Source organism: Eufriesea mexicana, unplaced genomic scaffold (genome assembly GCF_001483705.2).
Source record: "Eufriesea mexicana isolate 0111107269 unplaced genomic scaffold, ASM148370v2 scaffold14206, whole genome shotgun sequence".
NCBI lineage: Eukaryota > Metazoa > Arthropoda > Insecta > Hymenoptera > Apidae > Eufriesea > Eufriesea mexicana.
Genome location: NW_016921673.1, coordinates 73,412 through 93,307, shown reverse-complemented (window position 1 = coordinate 93,307; position 19,896 = coordinate 73,412). Strand labels below are relative to the sequence as shown.

General features: G+C 35.1%; 3 protein-coding genes across 5 annotated transcripts; 1 reads left to right on the top strand and 2 right to left on the bottom strand.

The window, feature by feature from the left end:
• The first annotated feature begins 3,725 nt into the window (after positions 1-3,725).
• LOC108553934 (cation-dependent mannose-6-phosphate receptor) lies at positions 3,726-5,210 on the top strand. 2 transcript variants are annotated; one of them, XM_017909033.1, is made up of 6 exons: positions 3,766-3,788; positions 3,891-4,076; positions 4,153-4,279; positions 4,372-4,566; positions 4,639-4,848; positions 4,931-5,210. In XM_017909033.1, exons 2-6 carry the CDS (start codon positions 3,925-3,927, stop codon positions 4,985-4,987), a joined length of 741 nt encoding a protein of 246 aa, XP_017764522.1. In that variant the 5' UTR covers positions 3,766-3,788; positions 3,891-3,924; the 3' UTR covers positions 4,988-5,210. The 2 variants fall into 2 exon arrangements, with proteins under 2 accessions (XP_017764521.1, XP_017764522.1); XM_017909032.1 differs by having other exon boundaries at positions 3,726-4,076.
• A 147-nt stretch (positions 5,211-5,357) lies between these two features.
• Positions 5,358-10,149, bottom strand: LOC108553932 (D-3-phosphoglycerate dehydrogenase). Of its 2 annotated transcripts, XM_017909029.1 has the most exons (7): positions 10,018-10,149; positions 9,418-9,558; positions 8,778-8,929; positions 8,029-8,381; positions 6,511-6,729; positions 6,009-6,446; positions 5,359-5,918 (listed from the first exon to the last, which is right to left on the bottom strand). In XM_017909029.1, the coding sequence occupies exons 2-7, from the start codon at positions 9,550-9,552 to the stop codon at positions 5,674-5,676; spliced, it is 1,542 nt and encodes a 513-aa protein (XP_017764518.1). In that variant the 5' UTR covers positions 9,553-9,558; positions 10,018-10,149; the 3' UTR covers positions 5,359-5,673. The 2 variants fall into 2 exon arrangements, with proteins under 2 accessions (XP_017764519.1, XP_017764518.1); XM_017909030.1 differs by lacking the exon at positions 10,018-10,149 and having other exon boundaries at positions 5,358-5,918; positions 9,418-9,555.
• A 3,377-nt stretch (positions 10,150-13,526) lies between these two features.
• LOC108553935 (gastrin/cholecystokinin type B receptor-like) lies at positions 13,527-18,932 on the bottom strand. Its single transcript, XM_017909034.1, has 4 exons — positions 18,860-18,932; positions 16,661-16,836; positions 15,472-16,123; positions 13,527-13,933 (listed from the first exon to the last, which is right to left on the bottom strand). Exons 2-4 carry the CDS (start codon positions 16,833-16,835, stop codon positions 13,549-13,551), a joined length of 1,212 nt encoding a protein of 403 aa, XP_017764523.1. The 5' UTR covers position 16,836; positions 18,860-18,932; the 3' UTR covers positions 13,527-13,548.
• Between the last annotated feature and the right edge of the window lie 964 nt (positions 18,933-19,896).

Genomic DNA, 19,896 nt, shown 5'->3' with positions numbered 1-19,896 from the left:
ACATACATAATGAAAATATTGATAATTGTATTTGTATTTATTTGAATTTTGGATAATTTTGTGGATAAATTGATAGTGATTTAGGAAAATGTGAAATATGTTGGGTATATATTACTTTAAGAAATATTATAGCAATATATTTGCTGTGCTATTGCAGATTTTTATTTCAATTCAATATATTACTTTTTGTAGTAGACAATTAAGATAATATTGTGCAGATTCTACCTAATATAACATAATTGCAGTTGTAAACTAGAAGACTTGTGCGTAGCTTGATAGGTTGTTGAAAGTACAAAAGGAAATTAAGTATCTTTTCTTACAAAACTCCTTTATAAATATATCTGATTACAGTGTTGGTAAACAGCAATTGATAAATATAATTTTCTGTATCTATTATTCAGTTCAGTATACAGTGAAGTATGTTTGAGGGAATTTTTACTGTTTCAATCTATTAAGGATAAAAGATAAAATAAAAAATTGTTAAGAGAACTAGAGATGACAATGAAAGTTGTAACAATGTATTCTTTAGGACACGTGCCTTTTGATGGCTTTAAAACAATAGTTCCATAGTTGTATGATGTTATTTATAAAAGTGTGGCATGATTTGTTTTTTGTTTCTCCTTGTTCTTCTTATGATGGTTGTTTGTTTCTTATATTCCTATAATATGTTCTAGTCATCCCAACTGTAAAAAGACAAGACATATTGATAAGAATAATTTTTTTAATTTGAACAATAAAATCAAATATAGAAAATATTCTTAGTTAAAAATAAAACTTTTTAAAAGCTATTCTAGTTAATTTATTTATAGCTACTGCATTTGTTGTGCACAAGTATAAAGAACTAAAAGATTGAACTGACATTCTTATAAGAAAGTGATCCAATTAATAAGTCATTTAATTAATGAGTTATAATGAGGCACATGATATTTATTGTGAAAGTGACCAGACCCAAATTATTGTTTATATGTTCTATGTAAAACAAAGTGTTTAAATTGTGAACGATGAGAGGTATTTTCTACAGCCTTATTTTTTTTAAGACTTTTATAAGTTGAAAGTCATAAAGTAATTTTTCTAGTACTTTTGTATTAATGGTTTGTTTACTTGTTAAAAACTTTTGAGTTTCTCAAAGGCTTATGTTTAAGTAAGCCATTTAATTTTTCCTTGTAATTGTAGGATGTCACAACTGGAGTATATAGCTTAATGGTCTTCATTATAGTATGCATAAATATATTTGTTCTAAATTAGTTAATTTTCTTGGTTGTGTCCTATATTTTTGACATTTTCTACCTGTTTATGCTATTTTTCTGTTACTTTTTGTACATTTTCTTGCTTCTGTAATATTTAGCGATATGACCAACTTTAACAGAGTTCAGGCAAGCTTTCTTAAATTCTACATTCAATTAAAATGGTGTGTGTATTAGATGGAATAGTTTCATATAATTTAGTAAAATGATCCCCTCAAATGTGATTGCAACTGTTTTACTAGGAACCCATTCCTATTTGCTTTATTTTCAGTTTTTCTATTTAATCTTCTCATCTCCTTCATTCAGCAAGTAGAATCTGAGGTAGAATATATATGTTGTAATCAAATCTGAGTCCCCTAATAAAGAAAAAGTGTTCCAAATCATAAAATAAAAATGCTTAGCTTATTTGTTTCTTTTCTATTCATTTATACAAAGATGTTGTTTTGTTCAATTATTTGAAATTTGATCTGTTTTCTAAACATTTGAAATTTTATACCGTTTATTCCTTTCAATGTATTCATTATTTTTGTTAAGTATCTTTTTATGATAGGTTATTTTTTATTTTTAATGGAATAGAAGCCTGTTCCTTATAAGTTTTTTGATATATGATGATTCGTGTAGTTCCTAAAGTATAATATTTTTATTAATATTACAAAATTTATATTTCCAAATTTGATTTAGGAATCTATGAAGTTCATCTTTTTTTTTCTTTTTTATTTATTTTTTCTTTGTTTGACTGTATGTACTATTACAACATCAAACATGTTTTGAATTTGTGAACATAAAAATGGAATAACAGTTTTCATGTCATTCACTGTGTTTTTTTTTAACAGAATATATTAACTCAAGCGAATCATCAAAAGAACTGCAGGAAGCAATGAAGATTACATACTCTTCAACAGAAACTATAACCACATGACAAAACAGTGATATTAATCAAAAGAAATATAATAAAGAAAAAATGATATGATTATATATCGTTAATTTATTATTTATTGTAATTTATTATTGTTTTGTTATTAATTTATTATTAATTATAATTTATTAATTATAGATGTTTTCCAATGTACAAGAGCTAAAAAGTTGAAATTTATATATTCAAAATTTAATTTAAACATTTTTGTATTTCATGAATAATTTATAATAATACGAAAGATTTGTTTATAATTAATAAACTGCAAGTGTTATGAACTAAATAATTAGAATAGGATATTTTAGAAAGTCTATGCCATAATTTGCGCCTTTATGTTAAGAAAATAGTACGTAGACAATAGTATAGATGATATAACGTTAATCCTATCATTACTTAGGGTGTATGTAAGTGAGAAGATATAACATCATCGAGTTTGCATATATGTAATATGTGTATAGCATAGGTATATATATAACGCAAACGTTTCTATCCACGCTGACTACAGTATTTTCTGACACCAGGTGTTATAAAAATTGTTGTACAGTTGTTTCAGTGAATTTTCGATTCTTGCATTGCACGCAAAAATGTTTGATTCGTGTGTCACTTACAATCTTATTATATTCAAATACATTACTATTTCTAAATTTTATTATCTAACTTATAATTAGTACTATAGCTATTACTGTAATATTCTTTATATCATCCATTAGTGATTTCTAGCTATTTTAGTATTACTGTAGAATTTTATATTTTTTGTAAGTAAATTGTATTCGAAAATTAATAATTTTTTGATATATATTTTACTTTTGTAGAAATATATTAATATATTTACCCTTATTTCTTTAATGTAATATGTAAGCATTTATCAGTTATTACAAAATAGTTTAGTTCATAAGACCGCGATACTTTCTTGTTGTCGTGATGTTTCATGATTGACCTAATGTTGGACATCATATGGATTAAAAGACTGTTTTCTGTGTCATGTTAATTTCATAGTTGTTTATTTGACCAATTCAATGCCATCAGGTATTGATTGTGACATTATTTATGAGATTATCAAATGTAAAGTAGAAATTCCTTCCTTGGTTTATTCCCTTGTCAATTTATAATAATTTTTAATCAAAATTATACTTCCGATAGATGGCACTTATCTCAAGCAGTGACTATTGTAACATTATTCAACAGTGAAAATCCTTATATACTTTTTTCTGTTTTAACTGTATTTTGCACTTATATTGGATGTCTTAATAATGACTATGAATTATAAAAAACAATTTTGACAAAAATGAAAATAATAAAGTGAGTATTAATTTAGAGCAAACGAAAGAGCAAAATTATTGGGTTTTAATTATTGTTTATATCGGTTAACATGTCATTGGTACAAAGATGGCATAAATTACGACCATGTAGTTTTCATGCGGACTCGCTATAGTTTTATTCGTATAGACATCTCGCGGTAAAGATCTAAGCTTTAAGTATTAAATTGATGTGATTGTTATCATGTGTAAATAATCCTTAATGATGAAAAATGAAGCGCCAAAGAAAAAAATAGTTTGAAATTGTTTGTGAAAATGAAAGATAAACTGATTTAGTTGTACTATTATTTAAATCATTCCTAAATTAGTTTATTAGTAAGTAACTTTCTTTCATTTTTAATATATTATGTATTGTTGAAAAGAAAACAAAGGAATGAATGTCAGTGACACCTTGTGTGGCAATGTTTCGATTAACAGTAGTGCAACTAGGCGTGAATCAGTTTCGTCAAAAATGACCAAGAAAAATGAGCTGTTGTTTATATTTGGATTGTTTTTAATATCATTCTGCGAGCAAACATCTTCAGAATGTAGACAACTAACAGCTTGTTCGTGCACGTTCCCAAACGGACAAGGGTACACTTTATTGCCGTTAGCCAGTTCAAGGTCGGTAGTCGGAATATTCTAACCTCTCTACATTTTGCGCGTTATTTTACAATCAAAAACAAATATTTCTTTTCAGTCCTTTATTAACAGCTGATCCTAATCACAATTACACGTTCTATTTTCATCCTTGTACAAATACGGTGAATTTTCCATCTTTACCAAACAACGTATCGAATAATTGTCACAAAGGAAATGGTGTTTCGGTAAGAAATATTCGATTATTTAATTAATAATGTATTATTTTCTTTTATAAATTTTATTGTTGATGTCATCTAATACAATGCTTACATTTCAGCTATGTGCCGAACATGACGGCACTAGTTTTGTCCTAGGTAAAGCAGAGGATACAAAAATAATTCTAGAGGCGGATAATTCGAAACCACCCATTTTCATACTTGATCATGATAATTACTCAACGACCATAGCTTTAGCCTGTTGTAACGTTTGTAAAACAACTCTAACGCTCGATTCTATCGACGATAAAAGATACGTAAGTTTTCCAAAATTTTCTAGAAAAATAACAGTTTTTCTGTAAGTTAATCGCTTACGCTTTTTGCTTCAGCATCTGTTATTGTCGTCTCCTTATGCTTGTAAAACGTTTGTACAAAGTAAAGGCCTTTCCATTAGTTCAACCTTACTCATCTTGTTTTTTGTATTTACCGGACTATATTTTATCGGTGGAGCGATGATTTTGAAGTGTCTAAGAGGAGCGACAGGTTGGGAGATGGTACCTAATCATAGATTCTGGAAAAACTTTCTTTCATTGGTTAAAGTAAGTTTTTAAAATCAAAGTTTCAATTTTCCATCGTTTCGTTATTCGACTGTTCATGAATGATTTAATTTTATTTTCACAGGATGGAATTGTTTTTACTTTCAACTGTTGTCGTGTAGATAGCTACGAAAGAATATAAATCTCACATTTTTTACGATTGTATCGTTTATTTAATATGTAAATTTAATAGATTACGTTAAGAAAGTTTTAGTTTTATTAGCTACCGGAAAACGCATAATTGATTTTTCGCTGCATAATATTGTTGATGAATCTATTTTCTGAAAGTGTACTTTCTAAGTACAATTCCGTGTGTTATCTGATCATTACGTCAGAAATTCTGTGCGCAAAAGTCGGATATTTAGTTATATGTATATATAAAATACTGGCAATTTTGTGATACATGTAATATTTTATTAATGAGCAATAAAAAAATATAAATGCTTTTACATATACGTATACATACACACACACATGCGCGCACACGCACGTATACTTTCCTGTGTACTTTTAGTTTACAATACATGAGTAATTACGTATGTGAGATTTATGAAGACGTTTAATTACATGCGATCATAATACAAGTATATTCAATCAAGACACGATCCACTGATTTGAGTAATAAATAATAAGTATACGAACAGACAAATGACAGGTTACCGGCATATCAATGCCGATATATTTTACAAGTAACTTGTTTTACTCAATTTCCATGGAATTGAATCATGTCGGAATTCTGAAATACTGCATTTTTCTACGTGGGGAGTGGGAAGGAAGTATGCGATTCGAAGTTACGAATCTAATAAACAATTGTCGATTTGAACGACTTCAAAATGATTTAATACCATCGACACATACGGAAATTTCTTGATCAGTTTGAATAATCATCCAGTTTCCGTTGGCGTTTAAATTGCAAACATTGATACCTTTCGTAGAAAAAGTGTTCACAATTTGCGTCAGATCTTGTATGTCATTTGTTTGATACAAAGAGACGTAATTTCCTAGAGCAATTCCATTGGCAAACACTGCGTCATCGAGCGAAAGTAATAATGGTTCATTGTTACGGACGGTTCCTAAAAAAATTATATAAAAATTTTCATAATAAGCACGCTGAATACGTCGACGATTGTTCATTGACAAATTTTAATATCTATTTATCTTACCTTTAATCCGATGACCTTCAACCTGGACGACAATCGCTTCGTCGTTGGTTGACATTTCGTGGTTTCCTTTGACGTTGATACCTATCTCTCGGGCTAATGTAGGTGCATTGATTAAATTTAAACCGTTTTTCGTTTGTCGAGATAAAATTCCAAGTAGAACAGCTGTATGAACGAATGCTTTTTCTCGCATTCTCGCGTTGCCAATAGTTTGACTGTGCACGGTTACGTTCAACTTTCCCTTCAAAAATCGACCAACTAGTTGGCCAAGTTTTTTCGACAATTCAATCCATGATGCGTTCTCGTCTGACATGGCAGCGCTCAACATTGGGGCATTTACAATTCCGGTAACTGTATATTCCGTTGATTTGCCGGTTAATGCCAAAAATTGTTCGGCTATCTCTTCTGCAACCCGCTGCTGAGCTTCCTCGGTACTTGCTCCTGCAATTTAGTATCGACAAAATTAAAATTTCGAATGACGGATATTCGAATATCTTTATCTTACCTAGATGCGGAGTAGCGATAACCTTGGGATGCGCGATTAATTCCAGGCTAACGGAGTTCTTCGGCGGTTCTTCAATGAACACGTCTAAAGCAGCGCCAGCACAATGGTTCGACTTCAACGCATTCAGCAATGCTTCTTCGTCTACGATGCCACCGCGAGCTACGTTCACAATGCGAACTCCCTTCTTACATTTTGCCAACGTCGTAGCATTGATCAGATCTGCAATGAGTGATAAGTTGAGCATGAGATCTAGAGCAGTTTGAGAACACGCTCACCGCTATCTGCGTTTCTATAGATTTTTTAATCATGCCAATATGGTAGATCATATTATTTTAAAACGACTAAACGATATAAAGAATATGTTTAATGTATTATTAACGTGGCGGTAAACTTGTTGATATGCTAACTCATCTCTGATTTCAGTTATTCCGAAATATATCCTACAGGACAGTATTTTGAACAACTTTATCTTCTACCAGTCATGACCGGTCGACTTTAGTTTACAAGATGAGACCCACTGAGCATCGAATCGGCACCAATTCTATTTATGTGTACAGGGTGTTCCAGTAACGGTAGTACAATCGGAAAGTGGGTGATTCTACATGCAGAAATAAATTGAAAAAGAAGAATAACATTTTTTTATTTGAAGCTTCGTTTTCGACAAAATTGATTTTGAATATTCACCAAGTACACGTACACTTAGCTATGGACTAAGATGTATGGGCCATCAAAATATCAATATCGGTGGTATAATCTAGGAGGGGGAGATTCTACATGAAAAAACAAATCGAAAATAAAGAATAAAATTTTTTCATTTGAAGCTTCGTTATCGAGAAAATTGACTTTGAATATCCACCAAATGTGTTGATATACAAAGTGAAGTGCATGTGTAGTCAATGAATATTCAAAGTCGATTTTCTCAACAATGAAGCTTTGAATAAAGAAATTTTATTTTTTATTTTCGATCTGTTCTTTCATATAGAATTACCTCCTCTTCAATTGTACCACCGACCTTCATGTATTGATAGTCTATTCTTACAAGCCATAGCCGAGTGCATGCGCACTCGGTGAATATTTAAAGTTGATTTTCTCGAAAACGAAGCTTGGAATCAAAAAATTTTATTTTTTTTTTTTATTCGTTTCTGCATGTAAAATCACCTCCTTTCCGGTTGTAGTACCGTTGCTGGGACACACTGTATATCTTACGGATGCACAAGCATACAGGCAGAATACAGTTAGTGGTGACGAATGTTTTCCGCAAATATCTAGAAAATTATGATTGATGATAAAGGAAAAAGTTGCTCAAAAGACTGTCTTTTATAACATATTTCAAAATCATGTAAATAAAAAATAAGCCAGCTCATTGACAAGTTTACCTTATGTAACTGCTGCCCACTGTTAGCATGTCGCTTATTGGTAGTCAACGAGGTTTAAACGACGATGATTACCATTGACCAATATAGTCGGTGATCGTGTTAACACAAGTATTAGATACGAATGCAATTGCAGAGGCAGTACTTCTCGTTTGAGGAATGAGCGGTGTGTGCACGGTGATGTAATCAGCTATTGGCCATATTTCGTCCAAACAGAGTTTCTCAACGCCGAGGTGGTTTGCAGCTTCGAGTGTAAGTAGGGGATCATAGGCGACCACTCGCATTCCAAATGCTTGCATTCTTCGAGTTACTTCGCGACCAATGCGGCCCATTCCGAGTACCGCGAGCGTTTTCCCGGACAGCTCGAAACCAGAGTACAATTTTCTGTCCCATCGTCCTTCTTTCAATGACTGTACAGCCTGTGCAACGTTGCGTGCCAGAGAGGAGATTAGTGCACATGTCAATTCGCAAGCACTGATGCTATTCCCGCCAGGAGCACTGGAAAATTATGATCGTTTAGCGTTTCTTTTTACTGCCCAACGTTTAACCCTTTACACTCCAGCGGCGACCTCTAGTTATCATTTAATAAAATTCTGAAGATCGATATCCATTGATACATTAAATATAAAATATATTAAAATAATTCTATGTATTCATTTACACACGATTCATTATTTACTATTTCCAAAAATATCATGGATTTTAGAGCAGAACATTTTTGAAATTAATTCTATGTATTAATTTATACACGATTCATTATTTACTATTTCCAAAAATATCGTCGACTTTATACCAGAAAATTTTTGAATTGCTATTTTTATCTACCGAAAAGAATCGACTAGTGCAAAGGGTTAATATAGTCGAAGAGAGATAAAAAGAGAAAGGTGGACGTACTTCAATACGATGACTCCCTTTCGCGTGGCAGATTCTAGATCGATATTATCGACACCAGTGCCAGCACGACCAACAAGGCGAAGGTTCGGACAACAGACGAACACGTCGCTAGTCACCTTCGTTTCCGACCGGACAATTAGCCCCTCGTGGTTCTGTTCCAGATACAGGTACGTACATTACGAGCAGTCCATTATCGCGTTCCGCGTTTTCTACATCGAAGACACTATCTCGATCGTATTTTGTGAGTAGCCACGGATATCGCGCATAGCTGCAAGTGTGCAGGCATATAGAGAAGGGAAGAACCGGCCGAGATAAGTACAACGACCCGTGCAGCTAACCGGTATTCGGGTTTCCAACTAAACTGGATCTAGCCGGTTGGACCGACGCGAATGCAAGCGGCAATTGGGAGACATCAAAGGAAGGGAAGAGAAACGAGAGAGCGAGAGTAAGAGGGAAAGTTACGGTTAGGCCTTATAGGCTATCGCGTATCGTTATTGCACGTGAATCGAACTGACGCGATGCGGTTCCTTGCTTCGAAGTAGCATCGATATATAAAGTGAACGTGACGTTATTTAGATTCGTACGAAACTTAAAAAGAGAAGGCAAAGAAAGGAAAAATTGATATCGTATTCGTGCGTACCTGAAGCTCTTTTATCAGTTCCTCTTTTGATAGTTTGTATTTGGTGGTGACAGGAATACCATGGCGGACAAGCATCTCGCCACAACGGGCGTCCACAGGATCGCTTATGAGAACGCTTTTGAGCGTGATCGACATGTTATCCTTGAATAAAGAGACTCCTTGAGTATGTTTATCTTAACTAGATTTCCGCTAATAACGCATAATTCGTCTTATTATTTTCTATCGCTGTTTCTAACAATTTTTTATCGAGTTATTACTATGCTCAATATACGGTTTCTCATTCGCGTTGTTTGCAAATCGAGGAATCGTAAATTTTTTTGCCCGAATATTTCATTACGTTTCAGGTAGGGTTAGGTAACAAAAAACGCGACGAAAGTGGCCCTCGCGATAGGCCTAACCAAATGAACTGATGAATAATAATTATTACTTATGTAAGTGGACGCGTAGAAAGGTGCAACTTAGAAAATCGCGGTGCATTCGCGGCACAAAGGACGAGTAACGGTAGAATTTGAACGCGTTAGCAGTGGTATTTAACCTTACTTTTATTCGTGTGTTCGCGATACACGATCAACGATGAGACATTGAACGACGTACACATACCTCGTAGAATTGCTCGTTAATGAAGTCGAATACACGGGACGATCCGTTGAAAACGAGTTCGGGCCTTTACACCAGTCTCTTCGGCGTTTCAACCGCAAACTGTCTGTTCGTCGGTGATTTATCTTCTTATAGCGTTGTCCCCACTCGCTCCATGAAACTCGCGCGTCTACGGCCGCTCGTTATTATTTACCGGATTATTGTTCCGGACGAATCGGCAAGTACCAATTCGAAAAAAAAATCGTATTCATTCGGTTGGTAAAATTTTCCGGTCCATCGTTATTATTTTCTGATTACGATTTTGATGATCGCGATTGCACTTAACCTCGGTAAAATTTTTGTTTACGAACGGACAATCGATTTATTTCACGATCGTAAGCAAATGGCGGACAAAACCCTATAAATATTCTTCGGGGATGAAAATTAAATATCAAAAAATATGAAAAAAATTTCTAAAAGATATAAAAAAAAATATCAATACATCTGGTTGGTCGTAAATCCATCCACGTCGAGTGGTAATATTTTGTTTCGGATATTGTTTATGGACAGAAAAATAGAGAAAAGGGCAAGAATATATTCGCGTTACACGCCACACAACAGTTGCAAACCGCGATATATATTTTCCATTCCGGGGGTCATCTAATGTTACGTGATGCAATTTCTGCTGGGGGTCTGATTTGGCAATAACAATTATTATTACGTCGTTATCGCGAACTCGGGATTCGTTCGACCCTCGTTTATTTCTTCTTGCTACACGTTCCCTGTTGCCCCCTTTTATAGATAAACCGACCACACTGCCAGCCCGGAACATCCACGCGGCGTCCTATTTACGTCGTCGAACTTTGAACGTATCTAAAGCATCGATCAACATTCTCCCGACGTTTTTGATTCTCCCAACTTCCTCTTTTTGTTCGCGTGTTTTCCACTCCCATTTTTTATCTTTTTCTCCGTGCGTCGCGTCTCTGTTCCGTAGTCAAAGGTATTATGTTTCCAATGGTGCGTCGTCGAATATCAAGGACGAATACCATGCGACGTTACCGCCATCTTCCTTATTCCTGGCGGGGTAGTATCGTCAATGCGAAAAATAACGCTGTCCCATTCCTCTCCAGATGAGACAAGATAATCTTGATCCGGGATATTTTCTTCTCGTTTGGCATCTATTTGATTGTGTATACATTGTATATACATTGTATATACGTGTGTTCTGTTATTAATCTGACTGATTTTTTATCGACCGCGTTATCGATTTCGTTTTTCATTGGCAATGCGAAGGGCTGTCGATCGATGGAAACAAAGATGGAAGCGTTTTATTGGGAAGAGATCGTTCATTGTGTCTGATAAATCTGTAAAACTGCAGAGAGAAATCTATAGACCGGAGTTAACCGGTTACTCGGCTGCGAACTCGGGACCCCGTCAGATAGCGAACGGAGGGAACAAAAAATGCCGATAACACTCACATGATTCGACAGAGACAGGGAAAGACGAGAGGGCGGAAGAATGATAATGATAGATCGGCGTAAACGAAGAGGTGGACACTGCGTAAAGGGGAAAGAAATCGTGTATCGAAAACTGAGCAGTCTGTAGTTGCTTTATTGCTGTATCCCACTATTAGGATAATTTCATTATCGAACTTTGAAACAGCTTCGCTTGCTCTTTTCCACGATCGTGAAGGAAAATTTAAGAACAAAAAGGAAGATACGTACATTCGGTTTAATATATCGCGTCGTTCCTGGTATTTCGTGAAATCAGGATCGAATAATTTTACGAAGAACGATATTTCACGAATAATACACCACCGACACGAGCATAACAGCTCGACGTTTCCGCAAAGATACGTCGCGATTAGTCCCGCAGTAGTCCGTCAGGTGTCACTTAGATCGTATCGCAATGGAAGCGTTTATTCGTGCAAATTGCATCATTCGGTCAACGGCGTTTATGTTTTTGTCAAATTTTTACGATGTATAGAGCCGTGCATGCTCTAATCGATACAAAATGGTCCAATCTTTGCAGTTAGAACGTTAATTTCAATAAGTAAATATCAGCGATTTGAGAGTTAAGTTAAGAAGGTAGCACTTGCGTTATAGGTACTTAATTAACGATAAGTACGTTGTTCATGGATATGTATAGAAGATAAACCAGATTATTCTAAAGTGCGTACATTAAGCGCGATAATCGAGATAACGTCGCACAATCGAACATTATATTCGCATTACAAGTTTCTAGAGTTTACTTAATTTTTTGTATCACGTCGAGCATCGTAACTATTGTTTCTCTCCCAATATTTGCGTTCCTTTTAATCTTAAGTTGCCAGTGAGAGTGGGATAATTACCGATCGAAGAATTTTCGATTACGATTTCGATGTACTAATCAGAAAATGATTTAATCGACGTGTCGATTTTCGGATATAATATGATGTTGAGTCGAAATGTTTGTTACCGATAACGTAACTAGGAAGTGTGGAGGAAAAATGTGATACAAGTTTCTCGTGTCTCGCGTGCCATATATCATGTTACCATTTCTACATTGACCTTAACATCAACACGATGTATTACTGAATGATATTCATGCGAGGTGTCAACAGAATATATATACGAAAAGATTTTCATTCCATCTGATAATCATCCTACATATTTCCATAAAGTAATTTCAATTGCAAATGTTTACAAAATATTATTGCGTTTGACATGAACAGTCTTAAGATTGACGTTCGAAGCGAAATATGGGAAATTAATTTCCTCTGTATCTGCCGAGAACAGCTGACGAAGATCACGAATGTTGTTTTGCAAAATATTTGTCCATTTTGCCCCGCTTTCGTTCCATTTCGATAATCGATCGATGATCATTTTAATTGTTATTTGACTGCAGTTCCATTGCGAACTTTATGTTCCACTCAACTAAATTTCATCTTCTTCCTCCTTCCTTTTACGTTCGACATATCTGGCAGGAGCCTCTTTGTCTGCTAAAACCACTTGTACCGGTGCCAAATGCCTACATGTTACATTAATGCGCATTCCACGTAATTGGGAAGCTCGACAAACCACCATTTTCCTCTAACACTTTCCATCAGTTCCTCTATTTTAAGGTCTTGAAAACTCCCGATCGATTATGCAAAGATATCCTTTAATTTAGTAGGCATGGTCCCTTTGCGAGGGGAATAATGCAAAACTAACATGGAAACGACTGACTTTTACGTCCCGTATATATTCTCTCCTTACTTCCACGCCGTATGCACAACGGGTTTGATTTCCGATCACGACGACAGTTCGCTCTAATGTCAGAAAGAGAACGGAAGTTGGAACAAGCGACGTCGTGGGAGAATATGAACGTGCCTGAGCAGAAATGGTCTCGCTTGGTACCCTGATTCGAAACAAATACGTCCATTCCACGTAGCGAGGCGCTCGCTTAAGTCCGCAGCGGCCTCTGCCTCCCAGAAAACGTAAGTACTTCAGCTCGAACGCGAAAGATTTGCCAGCGTGAAAGTTTCACTGTTGGCCATTAGACCATTAACCGGTCTCGTAGCGAATGCTTTGCTCGTTACTTGCCACTTGATCGTGCTGCAACGGTACTGTCTTGCTCGGAATTGAAACGAGTCAGCGAGCTATGGCGTGGAAGATTCGTGCTCGTTTCGTGGCGCGCCCCCGTGTCCCCTGTGTACCCCATGGCTAAGACACTGCTCCGTTCTCTGGCCCTTCTGCAGCCGAAAAGCTCCCTCATTCCCTTTTGGAAGTTGCGGGAGAGAAAAGCGTATAGCAAAGGGTTCAGGCAAGAGTTGGTATAGGAGATCAAGAAGGTCGATAAGGTCAGGAGAGTGCTGAAGTCTGATGTCCGGTCGTAATTCAGGCCCAGGTGGCGCCAGGCGATTCGTGCTTGTTGCGGTAAGTTGCATATGGCGAACATCATAACTACGGTGATCAACATTCTGCAAAATTTCGTCTGTTTTTATTTCGTTGCTCTTTTTCGTACATCAGATGTCGGTTTTCGTGCCGCGTGTATTGTGCAGGGAAAGGAAGATGGCTGGTGAAAGGAATGCGAATACGATTGGCCACAGCGCCCACGCCATACGTTATTGACTATAGATCCGTAAATCTTTTGTTACATTGTCGATTAAGACATTGATATGTTCGTATTAAAAAAGGAAAGAAAGAGAGTTAACACTTGACTGTCATTGTGGTCATCAGTGACCGGCAATTGACTCAGTGGGCCCATGGTGGTCACCAGTGTCCGATGCTAATTTTTTAAATTTATATTTGTTTTATTCTAACCAATTTTTGAATATTTAAAGAATAAATAAATAGAAAACTTTGAATAGGAGACATTAATAATTTGTATTATTTTTCTTTGTTTGACATATTGTTTGATAATTCGTCGTTAAACAATAATGGAAATTTTATCGTGGCTCCCTATCGTGGTCAAAGTGTTAAGGGGAAAGTTTTCAAAGCTTAAAATTGATAAAGAGTTTGTTGGAAAATTTGTTCTCACATTCGCCTTATTTCTGATATTTCACATATTATAATTGTGATTTTGTTATCATCGAATTTTCAAAAACAACGCGATGTTTCAGCGAAAAGAAATTTCACGAATTTCGTCGAATTGCTATCTCAATTTTCGTCGAAAAAGCAATTTGTATCAATATTGCTACAAACACTCTCGTTCAATATATCTATAAAGATTGTAAAAATTTGAGTGGGGCACAAATTTTCAGTATTACTGGTTGAGAATGTCATATTCGCAAACGATTTAACCCTTTGCACTCCTTTGTCGAGTGTGACTCGACATCAGTTTTTTCCAAAGGAACTCCTATGTCGAGTTATATTCGACGTTTTTTAATTCTTTATTTACTAAACAAGAAAACAAAAAATAAGTAACTACTTGAATTACTTAAATTCAAAATATATGTTATAACAATGTTTGAGACTGATTTTAGAGAGTTTACTGATTTTATATAGTAGTATAGTATATTAGTATAATATATTAGAGTATATTAGTATAGTATAGTATAATATATTAGAGTATATTAGTATAGTATATTAATAGAGAGTTTACTGATTTTATAATAATCAGTAACAAAATTCTTTAAAATAAGTAGCAGTCGAGGAACTGTCCTGTGAAGTAAATTTCCAACAAAATATTTAAAATAGTAGGGAGTTATTGGTAACAAAATTGAAAAATAGTTCAGAGTGCAAAGGGTTAAGATTACATGACAAAGAGAAAGAGAGCGAAGAGTCGAGTCTGACTGGAGCGATAGAAATCATTGGCGTAGACACAAAAGCATGCCGATGTAACTTATTCCACTACTGTATATGCCGTCAAGAACTTCAAAGTAAGGATTTCGGGAGATAAAAGGTGAGGTCAAGCGGAGCAGGTTGAGTCTCTTGTCCTTGCACTGTCCTCCCATCTTCTCGTCTCTGCACAATACATGCGAGGAACTAAGCCGAACAAGTAATATAACTCGCATACCTTATCACACCACGTCTGGCACGAAGTTCGTTCCTGCTCGAAGCATGAACACGACGAAGGCTACCATCTTTGTTTTTAGTCGTTAAGCTTAAGTTGCCGAGGGTAGTGCAGCTTCTTCGCAGACCAATGGCGATTCTCGAATAGAGACACGACATCAGCAGGAGCGGGAGTAAGTAAAGAAAGACGAGGTTTACCACGTCCAACAGAGTTTTGTTGTGCTTCTTGATGTTAGCTATGCAGATGATGTCCACGTCGCCGGTGACCAAGCGATTTCGCATGGTCTCGACGTAGAAGAATTTTGGGAAGGCGTAAATCGCAGCAACGATCCAGACTATCATAATTACGAATTGCAGTCGACTTCTCGTCAGAACGAACCTGCATTTAATCGGATAAACGATAGCCAGGTATCGCTCTACGCAGACTACCACCAGGATCAGCACGCTTGCTGTATAGGAAAGCGCGTGAACGAACATGTAGACTTTGCAGAGGAGATCACCCAGTTGCCAACTGTTCATCAAATAGTTCGTCAAGGTCTGGTATACGCAGAAGATACCGACGCAGAAATCGGCTATTGCCAAATTCGCCAGAAAGAAATTCGTAATACTGCGCAGACGCCGAGAAAATGTCACTACGATGATCACCATTAAGTTACCTGCAAGCAAAACTCTAAGAAATGCAGTTTTTCCTGAGAGGGAGAATTTCTCGTGACACGAATATTACGTGATTGTATCTCTTTTTTTTTCTTTGTTAAATGTTAAACAATTGCGTTATGCAACGCAAACGTTTACATAGAACGATGGTTCTATGTAGAAGGATTCGATACCACTACCAGTGCAGGTAGTCTGGGTGAGTAAGTAAAAGTACTTTTCGTTCTATAGGAGTAATCTCCGAGCGACGCGACGATTCTTATTCACTGGGATGGCAGACAAATTCTCATGAAACTTTGAGGACTAGCCTTGCGCTTTAACGCCGTCGCTGAACGAACGCGAATATTTATGAACGAATGAATTCAGAAGTTCCAATTTCAGAACAGCTTTTATTAGCTTATGAGATAGCCTTTTCGTTCTGTCAGAAGCAGATGGAAAGTTTGAAGGATGGTAAAAAGGGATACAGAGATGTTTCGTCGATATTACTACCACGTTTAGTGACACGACGGGTAATTCAATCGATATAGATCGAAACAACTTACCGAGAAAACAGGAAATGAAGACGATGGTATAGAGCGTAATAAAAATTACTTTTATGTCGGTCCTGTCGAGAATGTACTCCTCGTTTAGAGATAAATCGTGCAAAAACGTCTCGTTGGCCATTAAGCTCCTTTTGTTATGAATTTCACGAACGACGGCTTCGCGGTTATCGATCATTCTGAAACGAGATTGTAAACAATATCGAAATGTACTTTCGGATATTTAAAATGCAATTCGTTGAATATATTGATTACTTAAAAGAAAATGTGTACCGAAATACTCGTAATTAAATAGAAGTTTAATCCTGATTAAGTATTCCTGTTGCATCGTGTTTTAATCGTGAAACGAATTCCGAGAGGAGTTACATGCGACCTCTAGGTGGTAAATGAGAAATGTTAGATGCCTTTGCAATTGCACAGTTGACAACGTAGGATTATTATGTACCGAACTTCGTTTGTAAATTTAATTTTTACCGGAAATTAATTTCACAATTGGACAGATCACGCGAAATGTATAAGATTACTATGAAGAAAATAAATATATTTAATGTTTTGTAATATCGAAACAGTTAAATAGGTAGACTCCCAAATATGTATAGTAAAACGATTTAAGGCTAACAGCATATACTGTTGCAGTTTGTCGTGACGTCAGTACCGACTGTTCAGTTGTCTGACCAATTAAGCAAGATGGCTGCTGATCCTATTCAGATAGCATTTCGAGTGATTGAATTAGAGAAAATAAATTCTGTTATCGCTTCCTATGTGACAAAGGGTGCATATATAGGATATTTATAATATGCTAATACAAATCTGAAAACACATTCTCTGTGAAACAATGTAAAATATTTGTTTATATCTGTAACAGTTCAGTTTGTATAAAATATTGGAAGAATCTGTATCTTTTATAATAATCTTATACATACTTTCTAGGAATGCTTGTGTCACAAAAGGAATAGTTTTAACTTTCCGAGCATGAGACAGGAATTTTGGAAACAATGAAACCGGATAAAACTTAATTTGCTTTTTCGAATACAAGGAATTGTTTTTTGTTATTGTTGTTTTTAGTAGCAATCAATAGTCGAGAAAGTTCAAACTTTTGTGAAAGAAAGTAGAAAGTTTTCTACTTTTATTCCTCTACAGTGTTATACCCCCGAGTATTTCTAGGTGATTCTATATGCTTCACAATTGTCCGCTTTCTTACAGGTTTTACATTTGAAGAGATGAAAAGCATTTTGCAATGATTTAACTAATTCTCAACTGTCGTTCATAAATTGTATGAAATTAAATCTGTAAGTGAACGCAATGATTTAAGAAAGTTAAAGTTATTTAAAATTTGAATCGATTTCCATAATTTTGTGTATCATCTAAGAAATATTTATTTACTTTCGAAATTTCACAGTCACGAACGTACAAGCTGAAGAACGTGCCGTTGCATAGCTCCCACGTTATTCTTCTTTACCGATGGAAATATTATTCACATCATGGAACGTTAATCGACGCTATGTACACAATTAATTTTAAGGTTTCTATGATGTTTCTCTAATTTAATTTTTACATTACATATGTTTAACATTGCATATATTTAGACACATTTTTCAATGATAAGCATACAAAAAGCTATTGTCTTAAGATAATGTCATTGTAATTTTTTATGAAATTACTATTTCATGAAAGCCGTAATACATTTCATCCATAATCATTTTAACAAACAATTTTTATTTTATCTGGCAAGTATTTAATATTATGAACGATATTAGTCATAATCTCTATTTTATAGTAAACTCTTACACGATATCGTTAAATCGGTAAGAAAAATATTTATGCGTTTAAGTGCAAGTATACACGTTTAACTCGTAACTGTTGACATTATTCGTACAATTTACCGAGTTTATTTTTAACTTTCTTGTTTTCAGGTCCGAGTAATTTCGATTATGATCAAATATTTTCTTTATAGATTATTAAACTATAATATTGGATTTGATATATAGTTATAAAAATTAACAAATATGAGATAGCAAACATAAATTGATAAATTGTAAATAAACTGACTTTATAAGTGTAAAGACAGCTTACGTCACTTTGGTGTACCATGCATATCGATAAACTTATTCGTATTATTATTTATTATAAATTTCAAGATGCAGCATCCGTGTTTGTATGAAACTTTATTTCCTTACGTACTATATTTATAAGAACTCTTACCTTACTGTTGAGATGAAAGACGTTGACGTTTAGTTCGAATCACGTTTTCTGTGCATGTATACATACGAATTGGTATAATACATTTAACACAATGGAATTAAGAAAAAAATTATAAGCATCTAAAAATTTTTAAGCCGGATAAAGAAATTTTCTTTTTTCGTTTATCGTGGTAAGTCAATTTAATTAATTCGTATTTCATTGCGAGTTCGATGGCTACGGAGACAAAACCTAGCGACTAATCCTCAGGTATCTTTTCAGTAGTTAACCATGAATCACGAACCAAAGAATGCAGTACCAACTCTTAAACGTGTATCACTTATTCTCACGATCACTACAGGTGAATACCTTTTTATGCTAATCAATGTTGAATTATAATTTTTAATTTCTAGTTTCTGCCACGTTGTACATTAATCGTTGGTAGAATTAGTGGAAGAATTTGCTATCTACATCGACTAATACGAAATCAACGGATTAAAAGGATCGAATGCTTGAATGCTTCCCCTTAGACGATACACGTAATAATTACAAAACTATGTACGACAATGTAGAGTAACATAGTAACGACAAGGTCTATATTTCGCGCGGTACTGAAAGCTCCAAGCTTTCATTCATAGCCACCAGCCCGTGGTCGACCGAGAATCCTAGATTTCGCGCAGGCGTTGCGTCCTCATTCTATTAGTTTCTTTATCTGTTAGATAGTTATTATAAAAAGAGACGGAATTTGTTTGAATCCTTAGGAACTCTCTAGGATATCTACCGGGTGACCTTTCCTGAAAACAACGAACGGAAATTAATACAATTTACGAAGCAGTTATAAGCAAAAGAGAAAAAAATCAGATCGAATGTCAGATTGAATCTCGTGCTATCGTTTGTAGTTACGACTGCTGAGTCGCCGAATTTCACGAGAGTGGGGATTCCATGATAAATACCGGTAGTCAAAGCCTCAGTAACTTCTCGGGAGTACGAAGCAACGATATTTGTCGTAATCAACGACGTTATCGAACGGTTGGAGCTGTCTTTGCAGCGTGTTCTTTCTT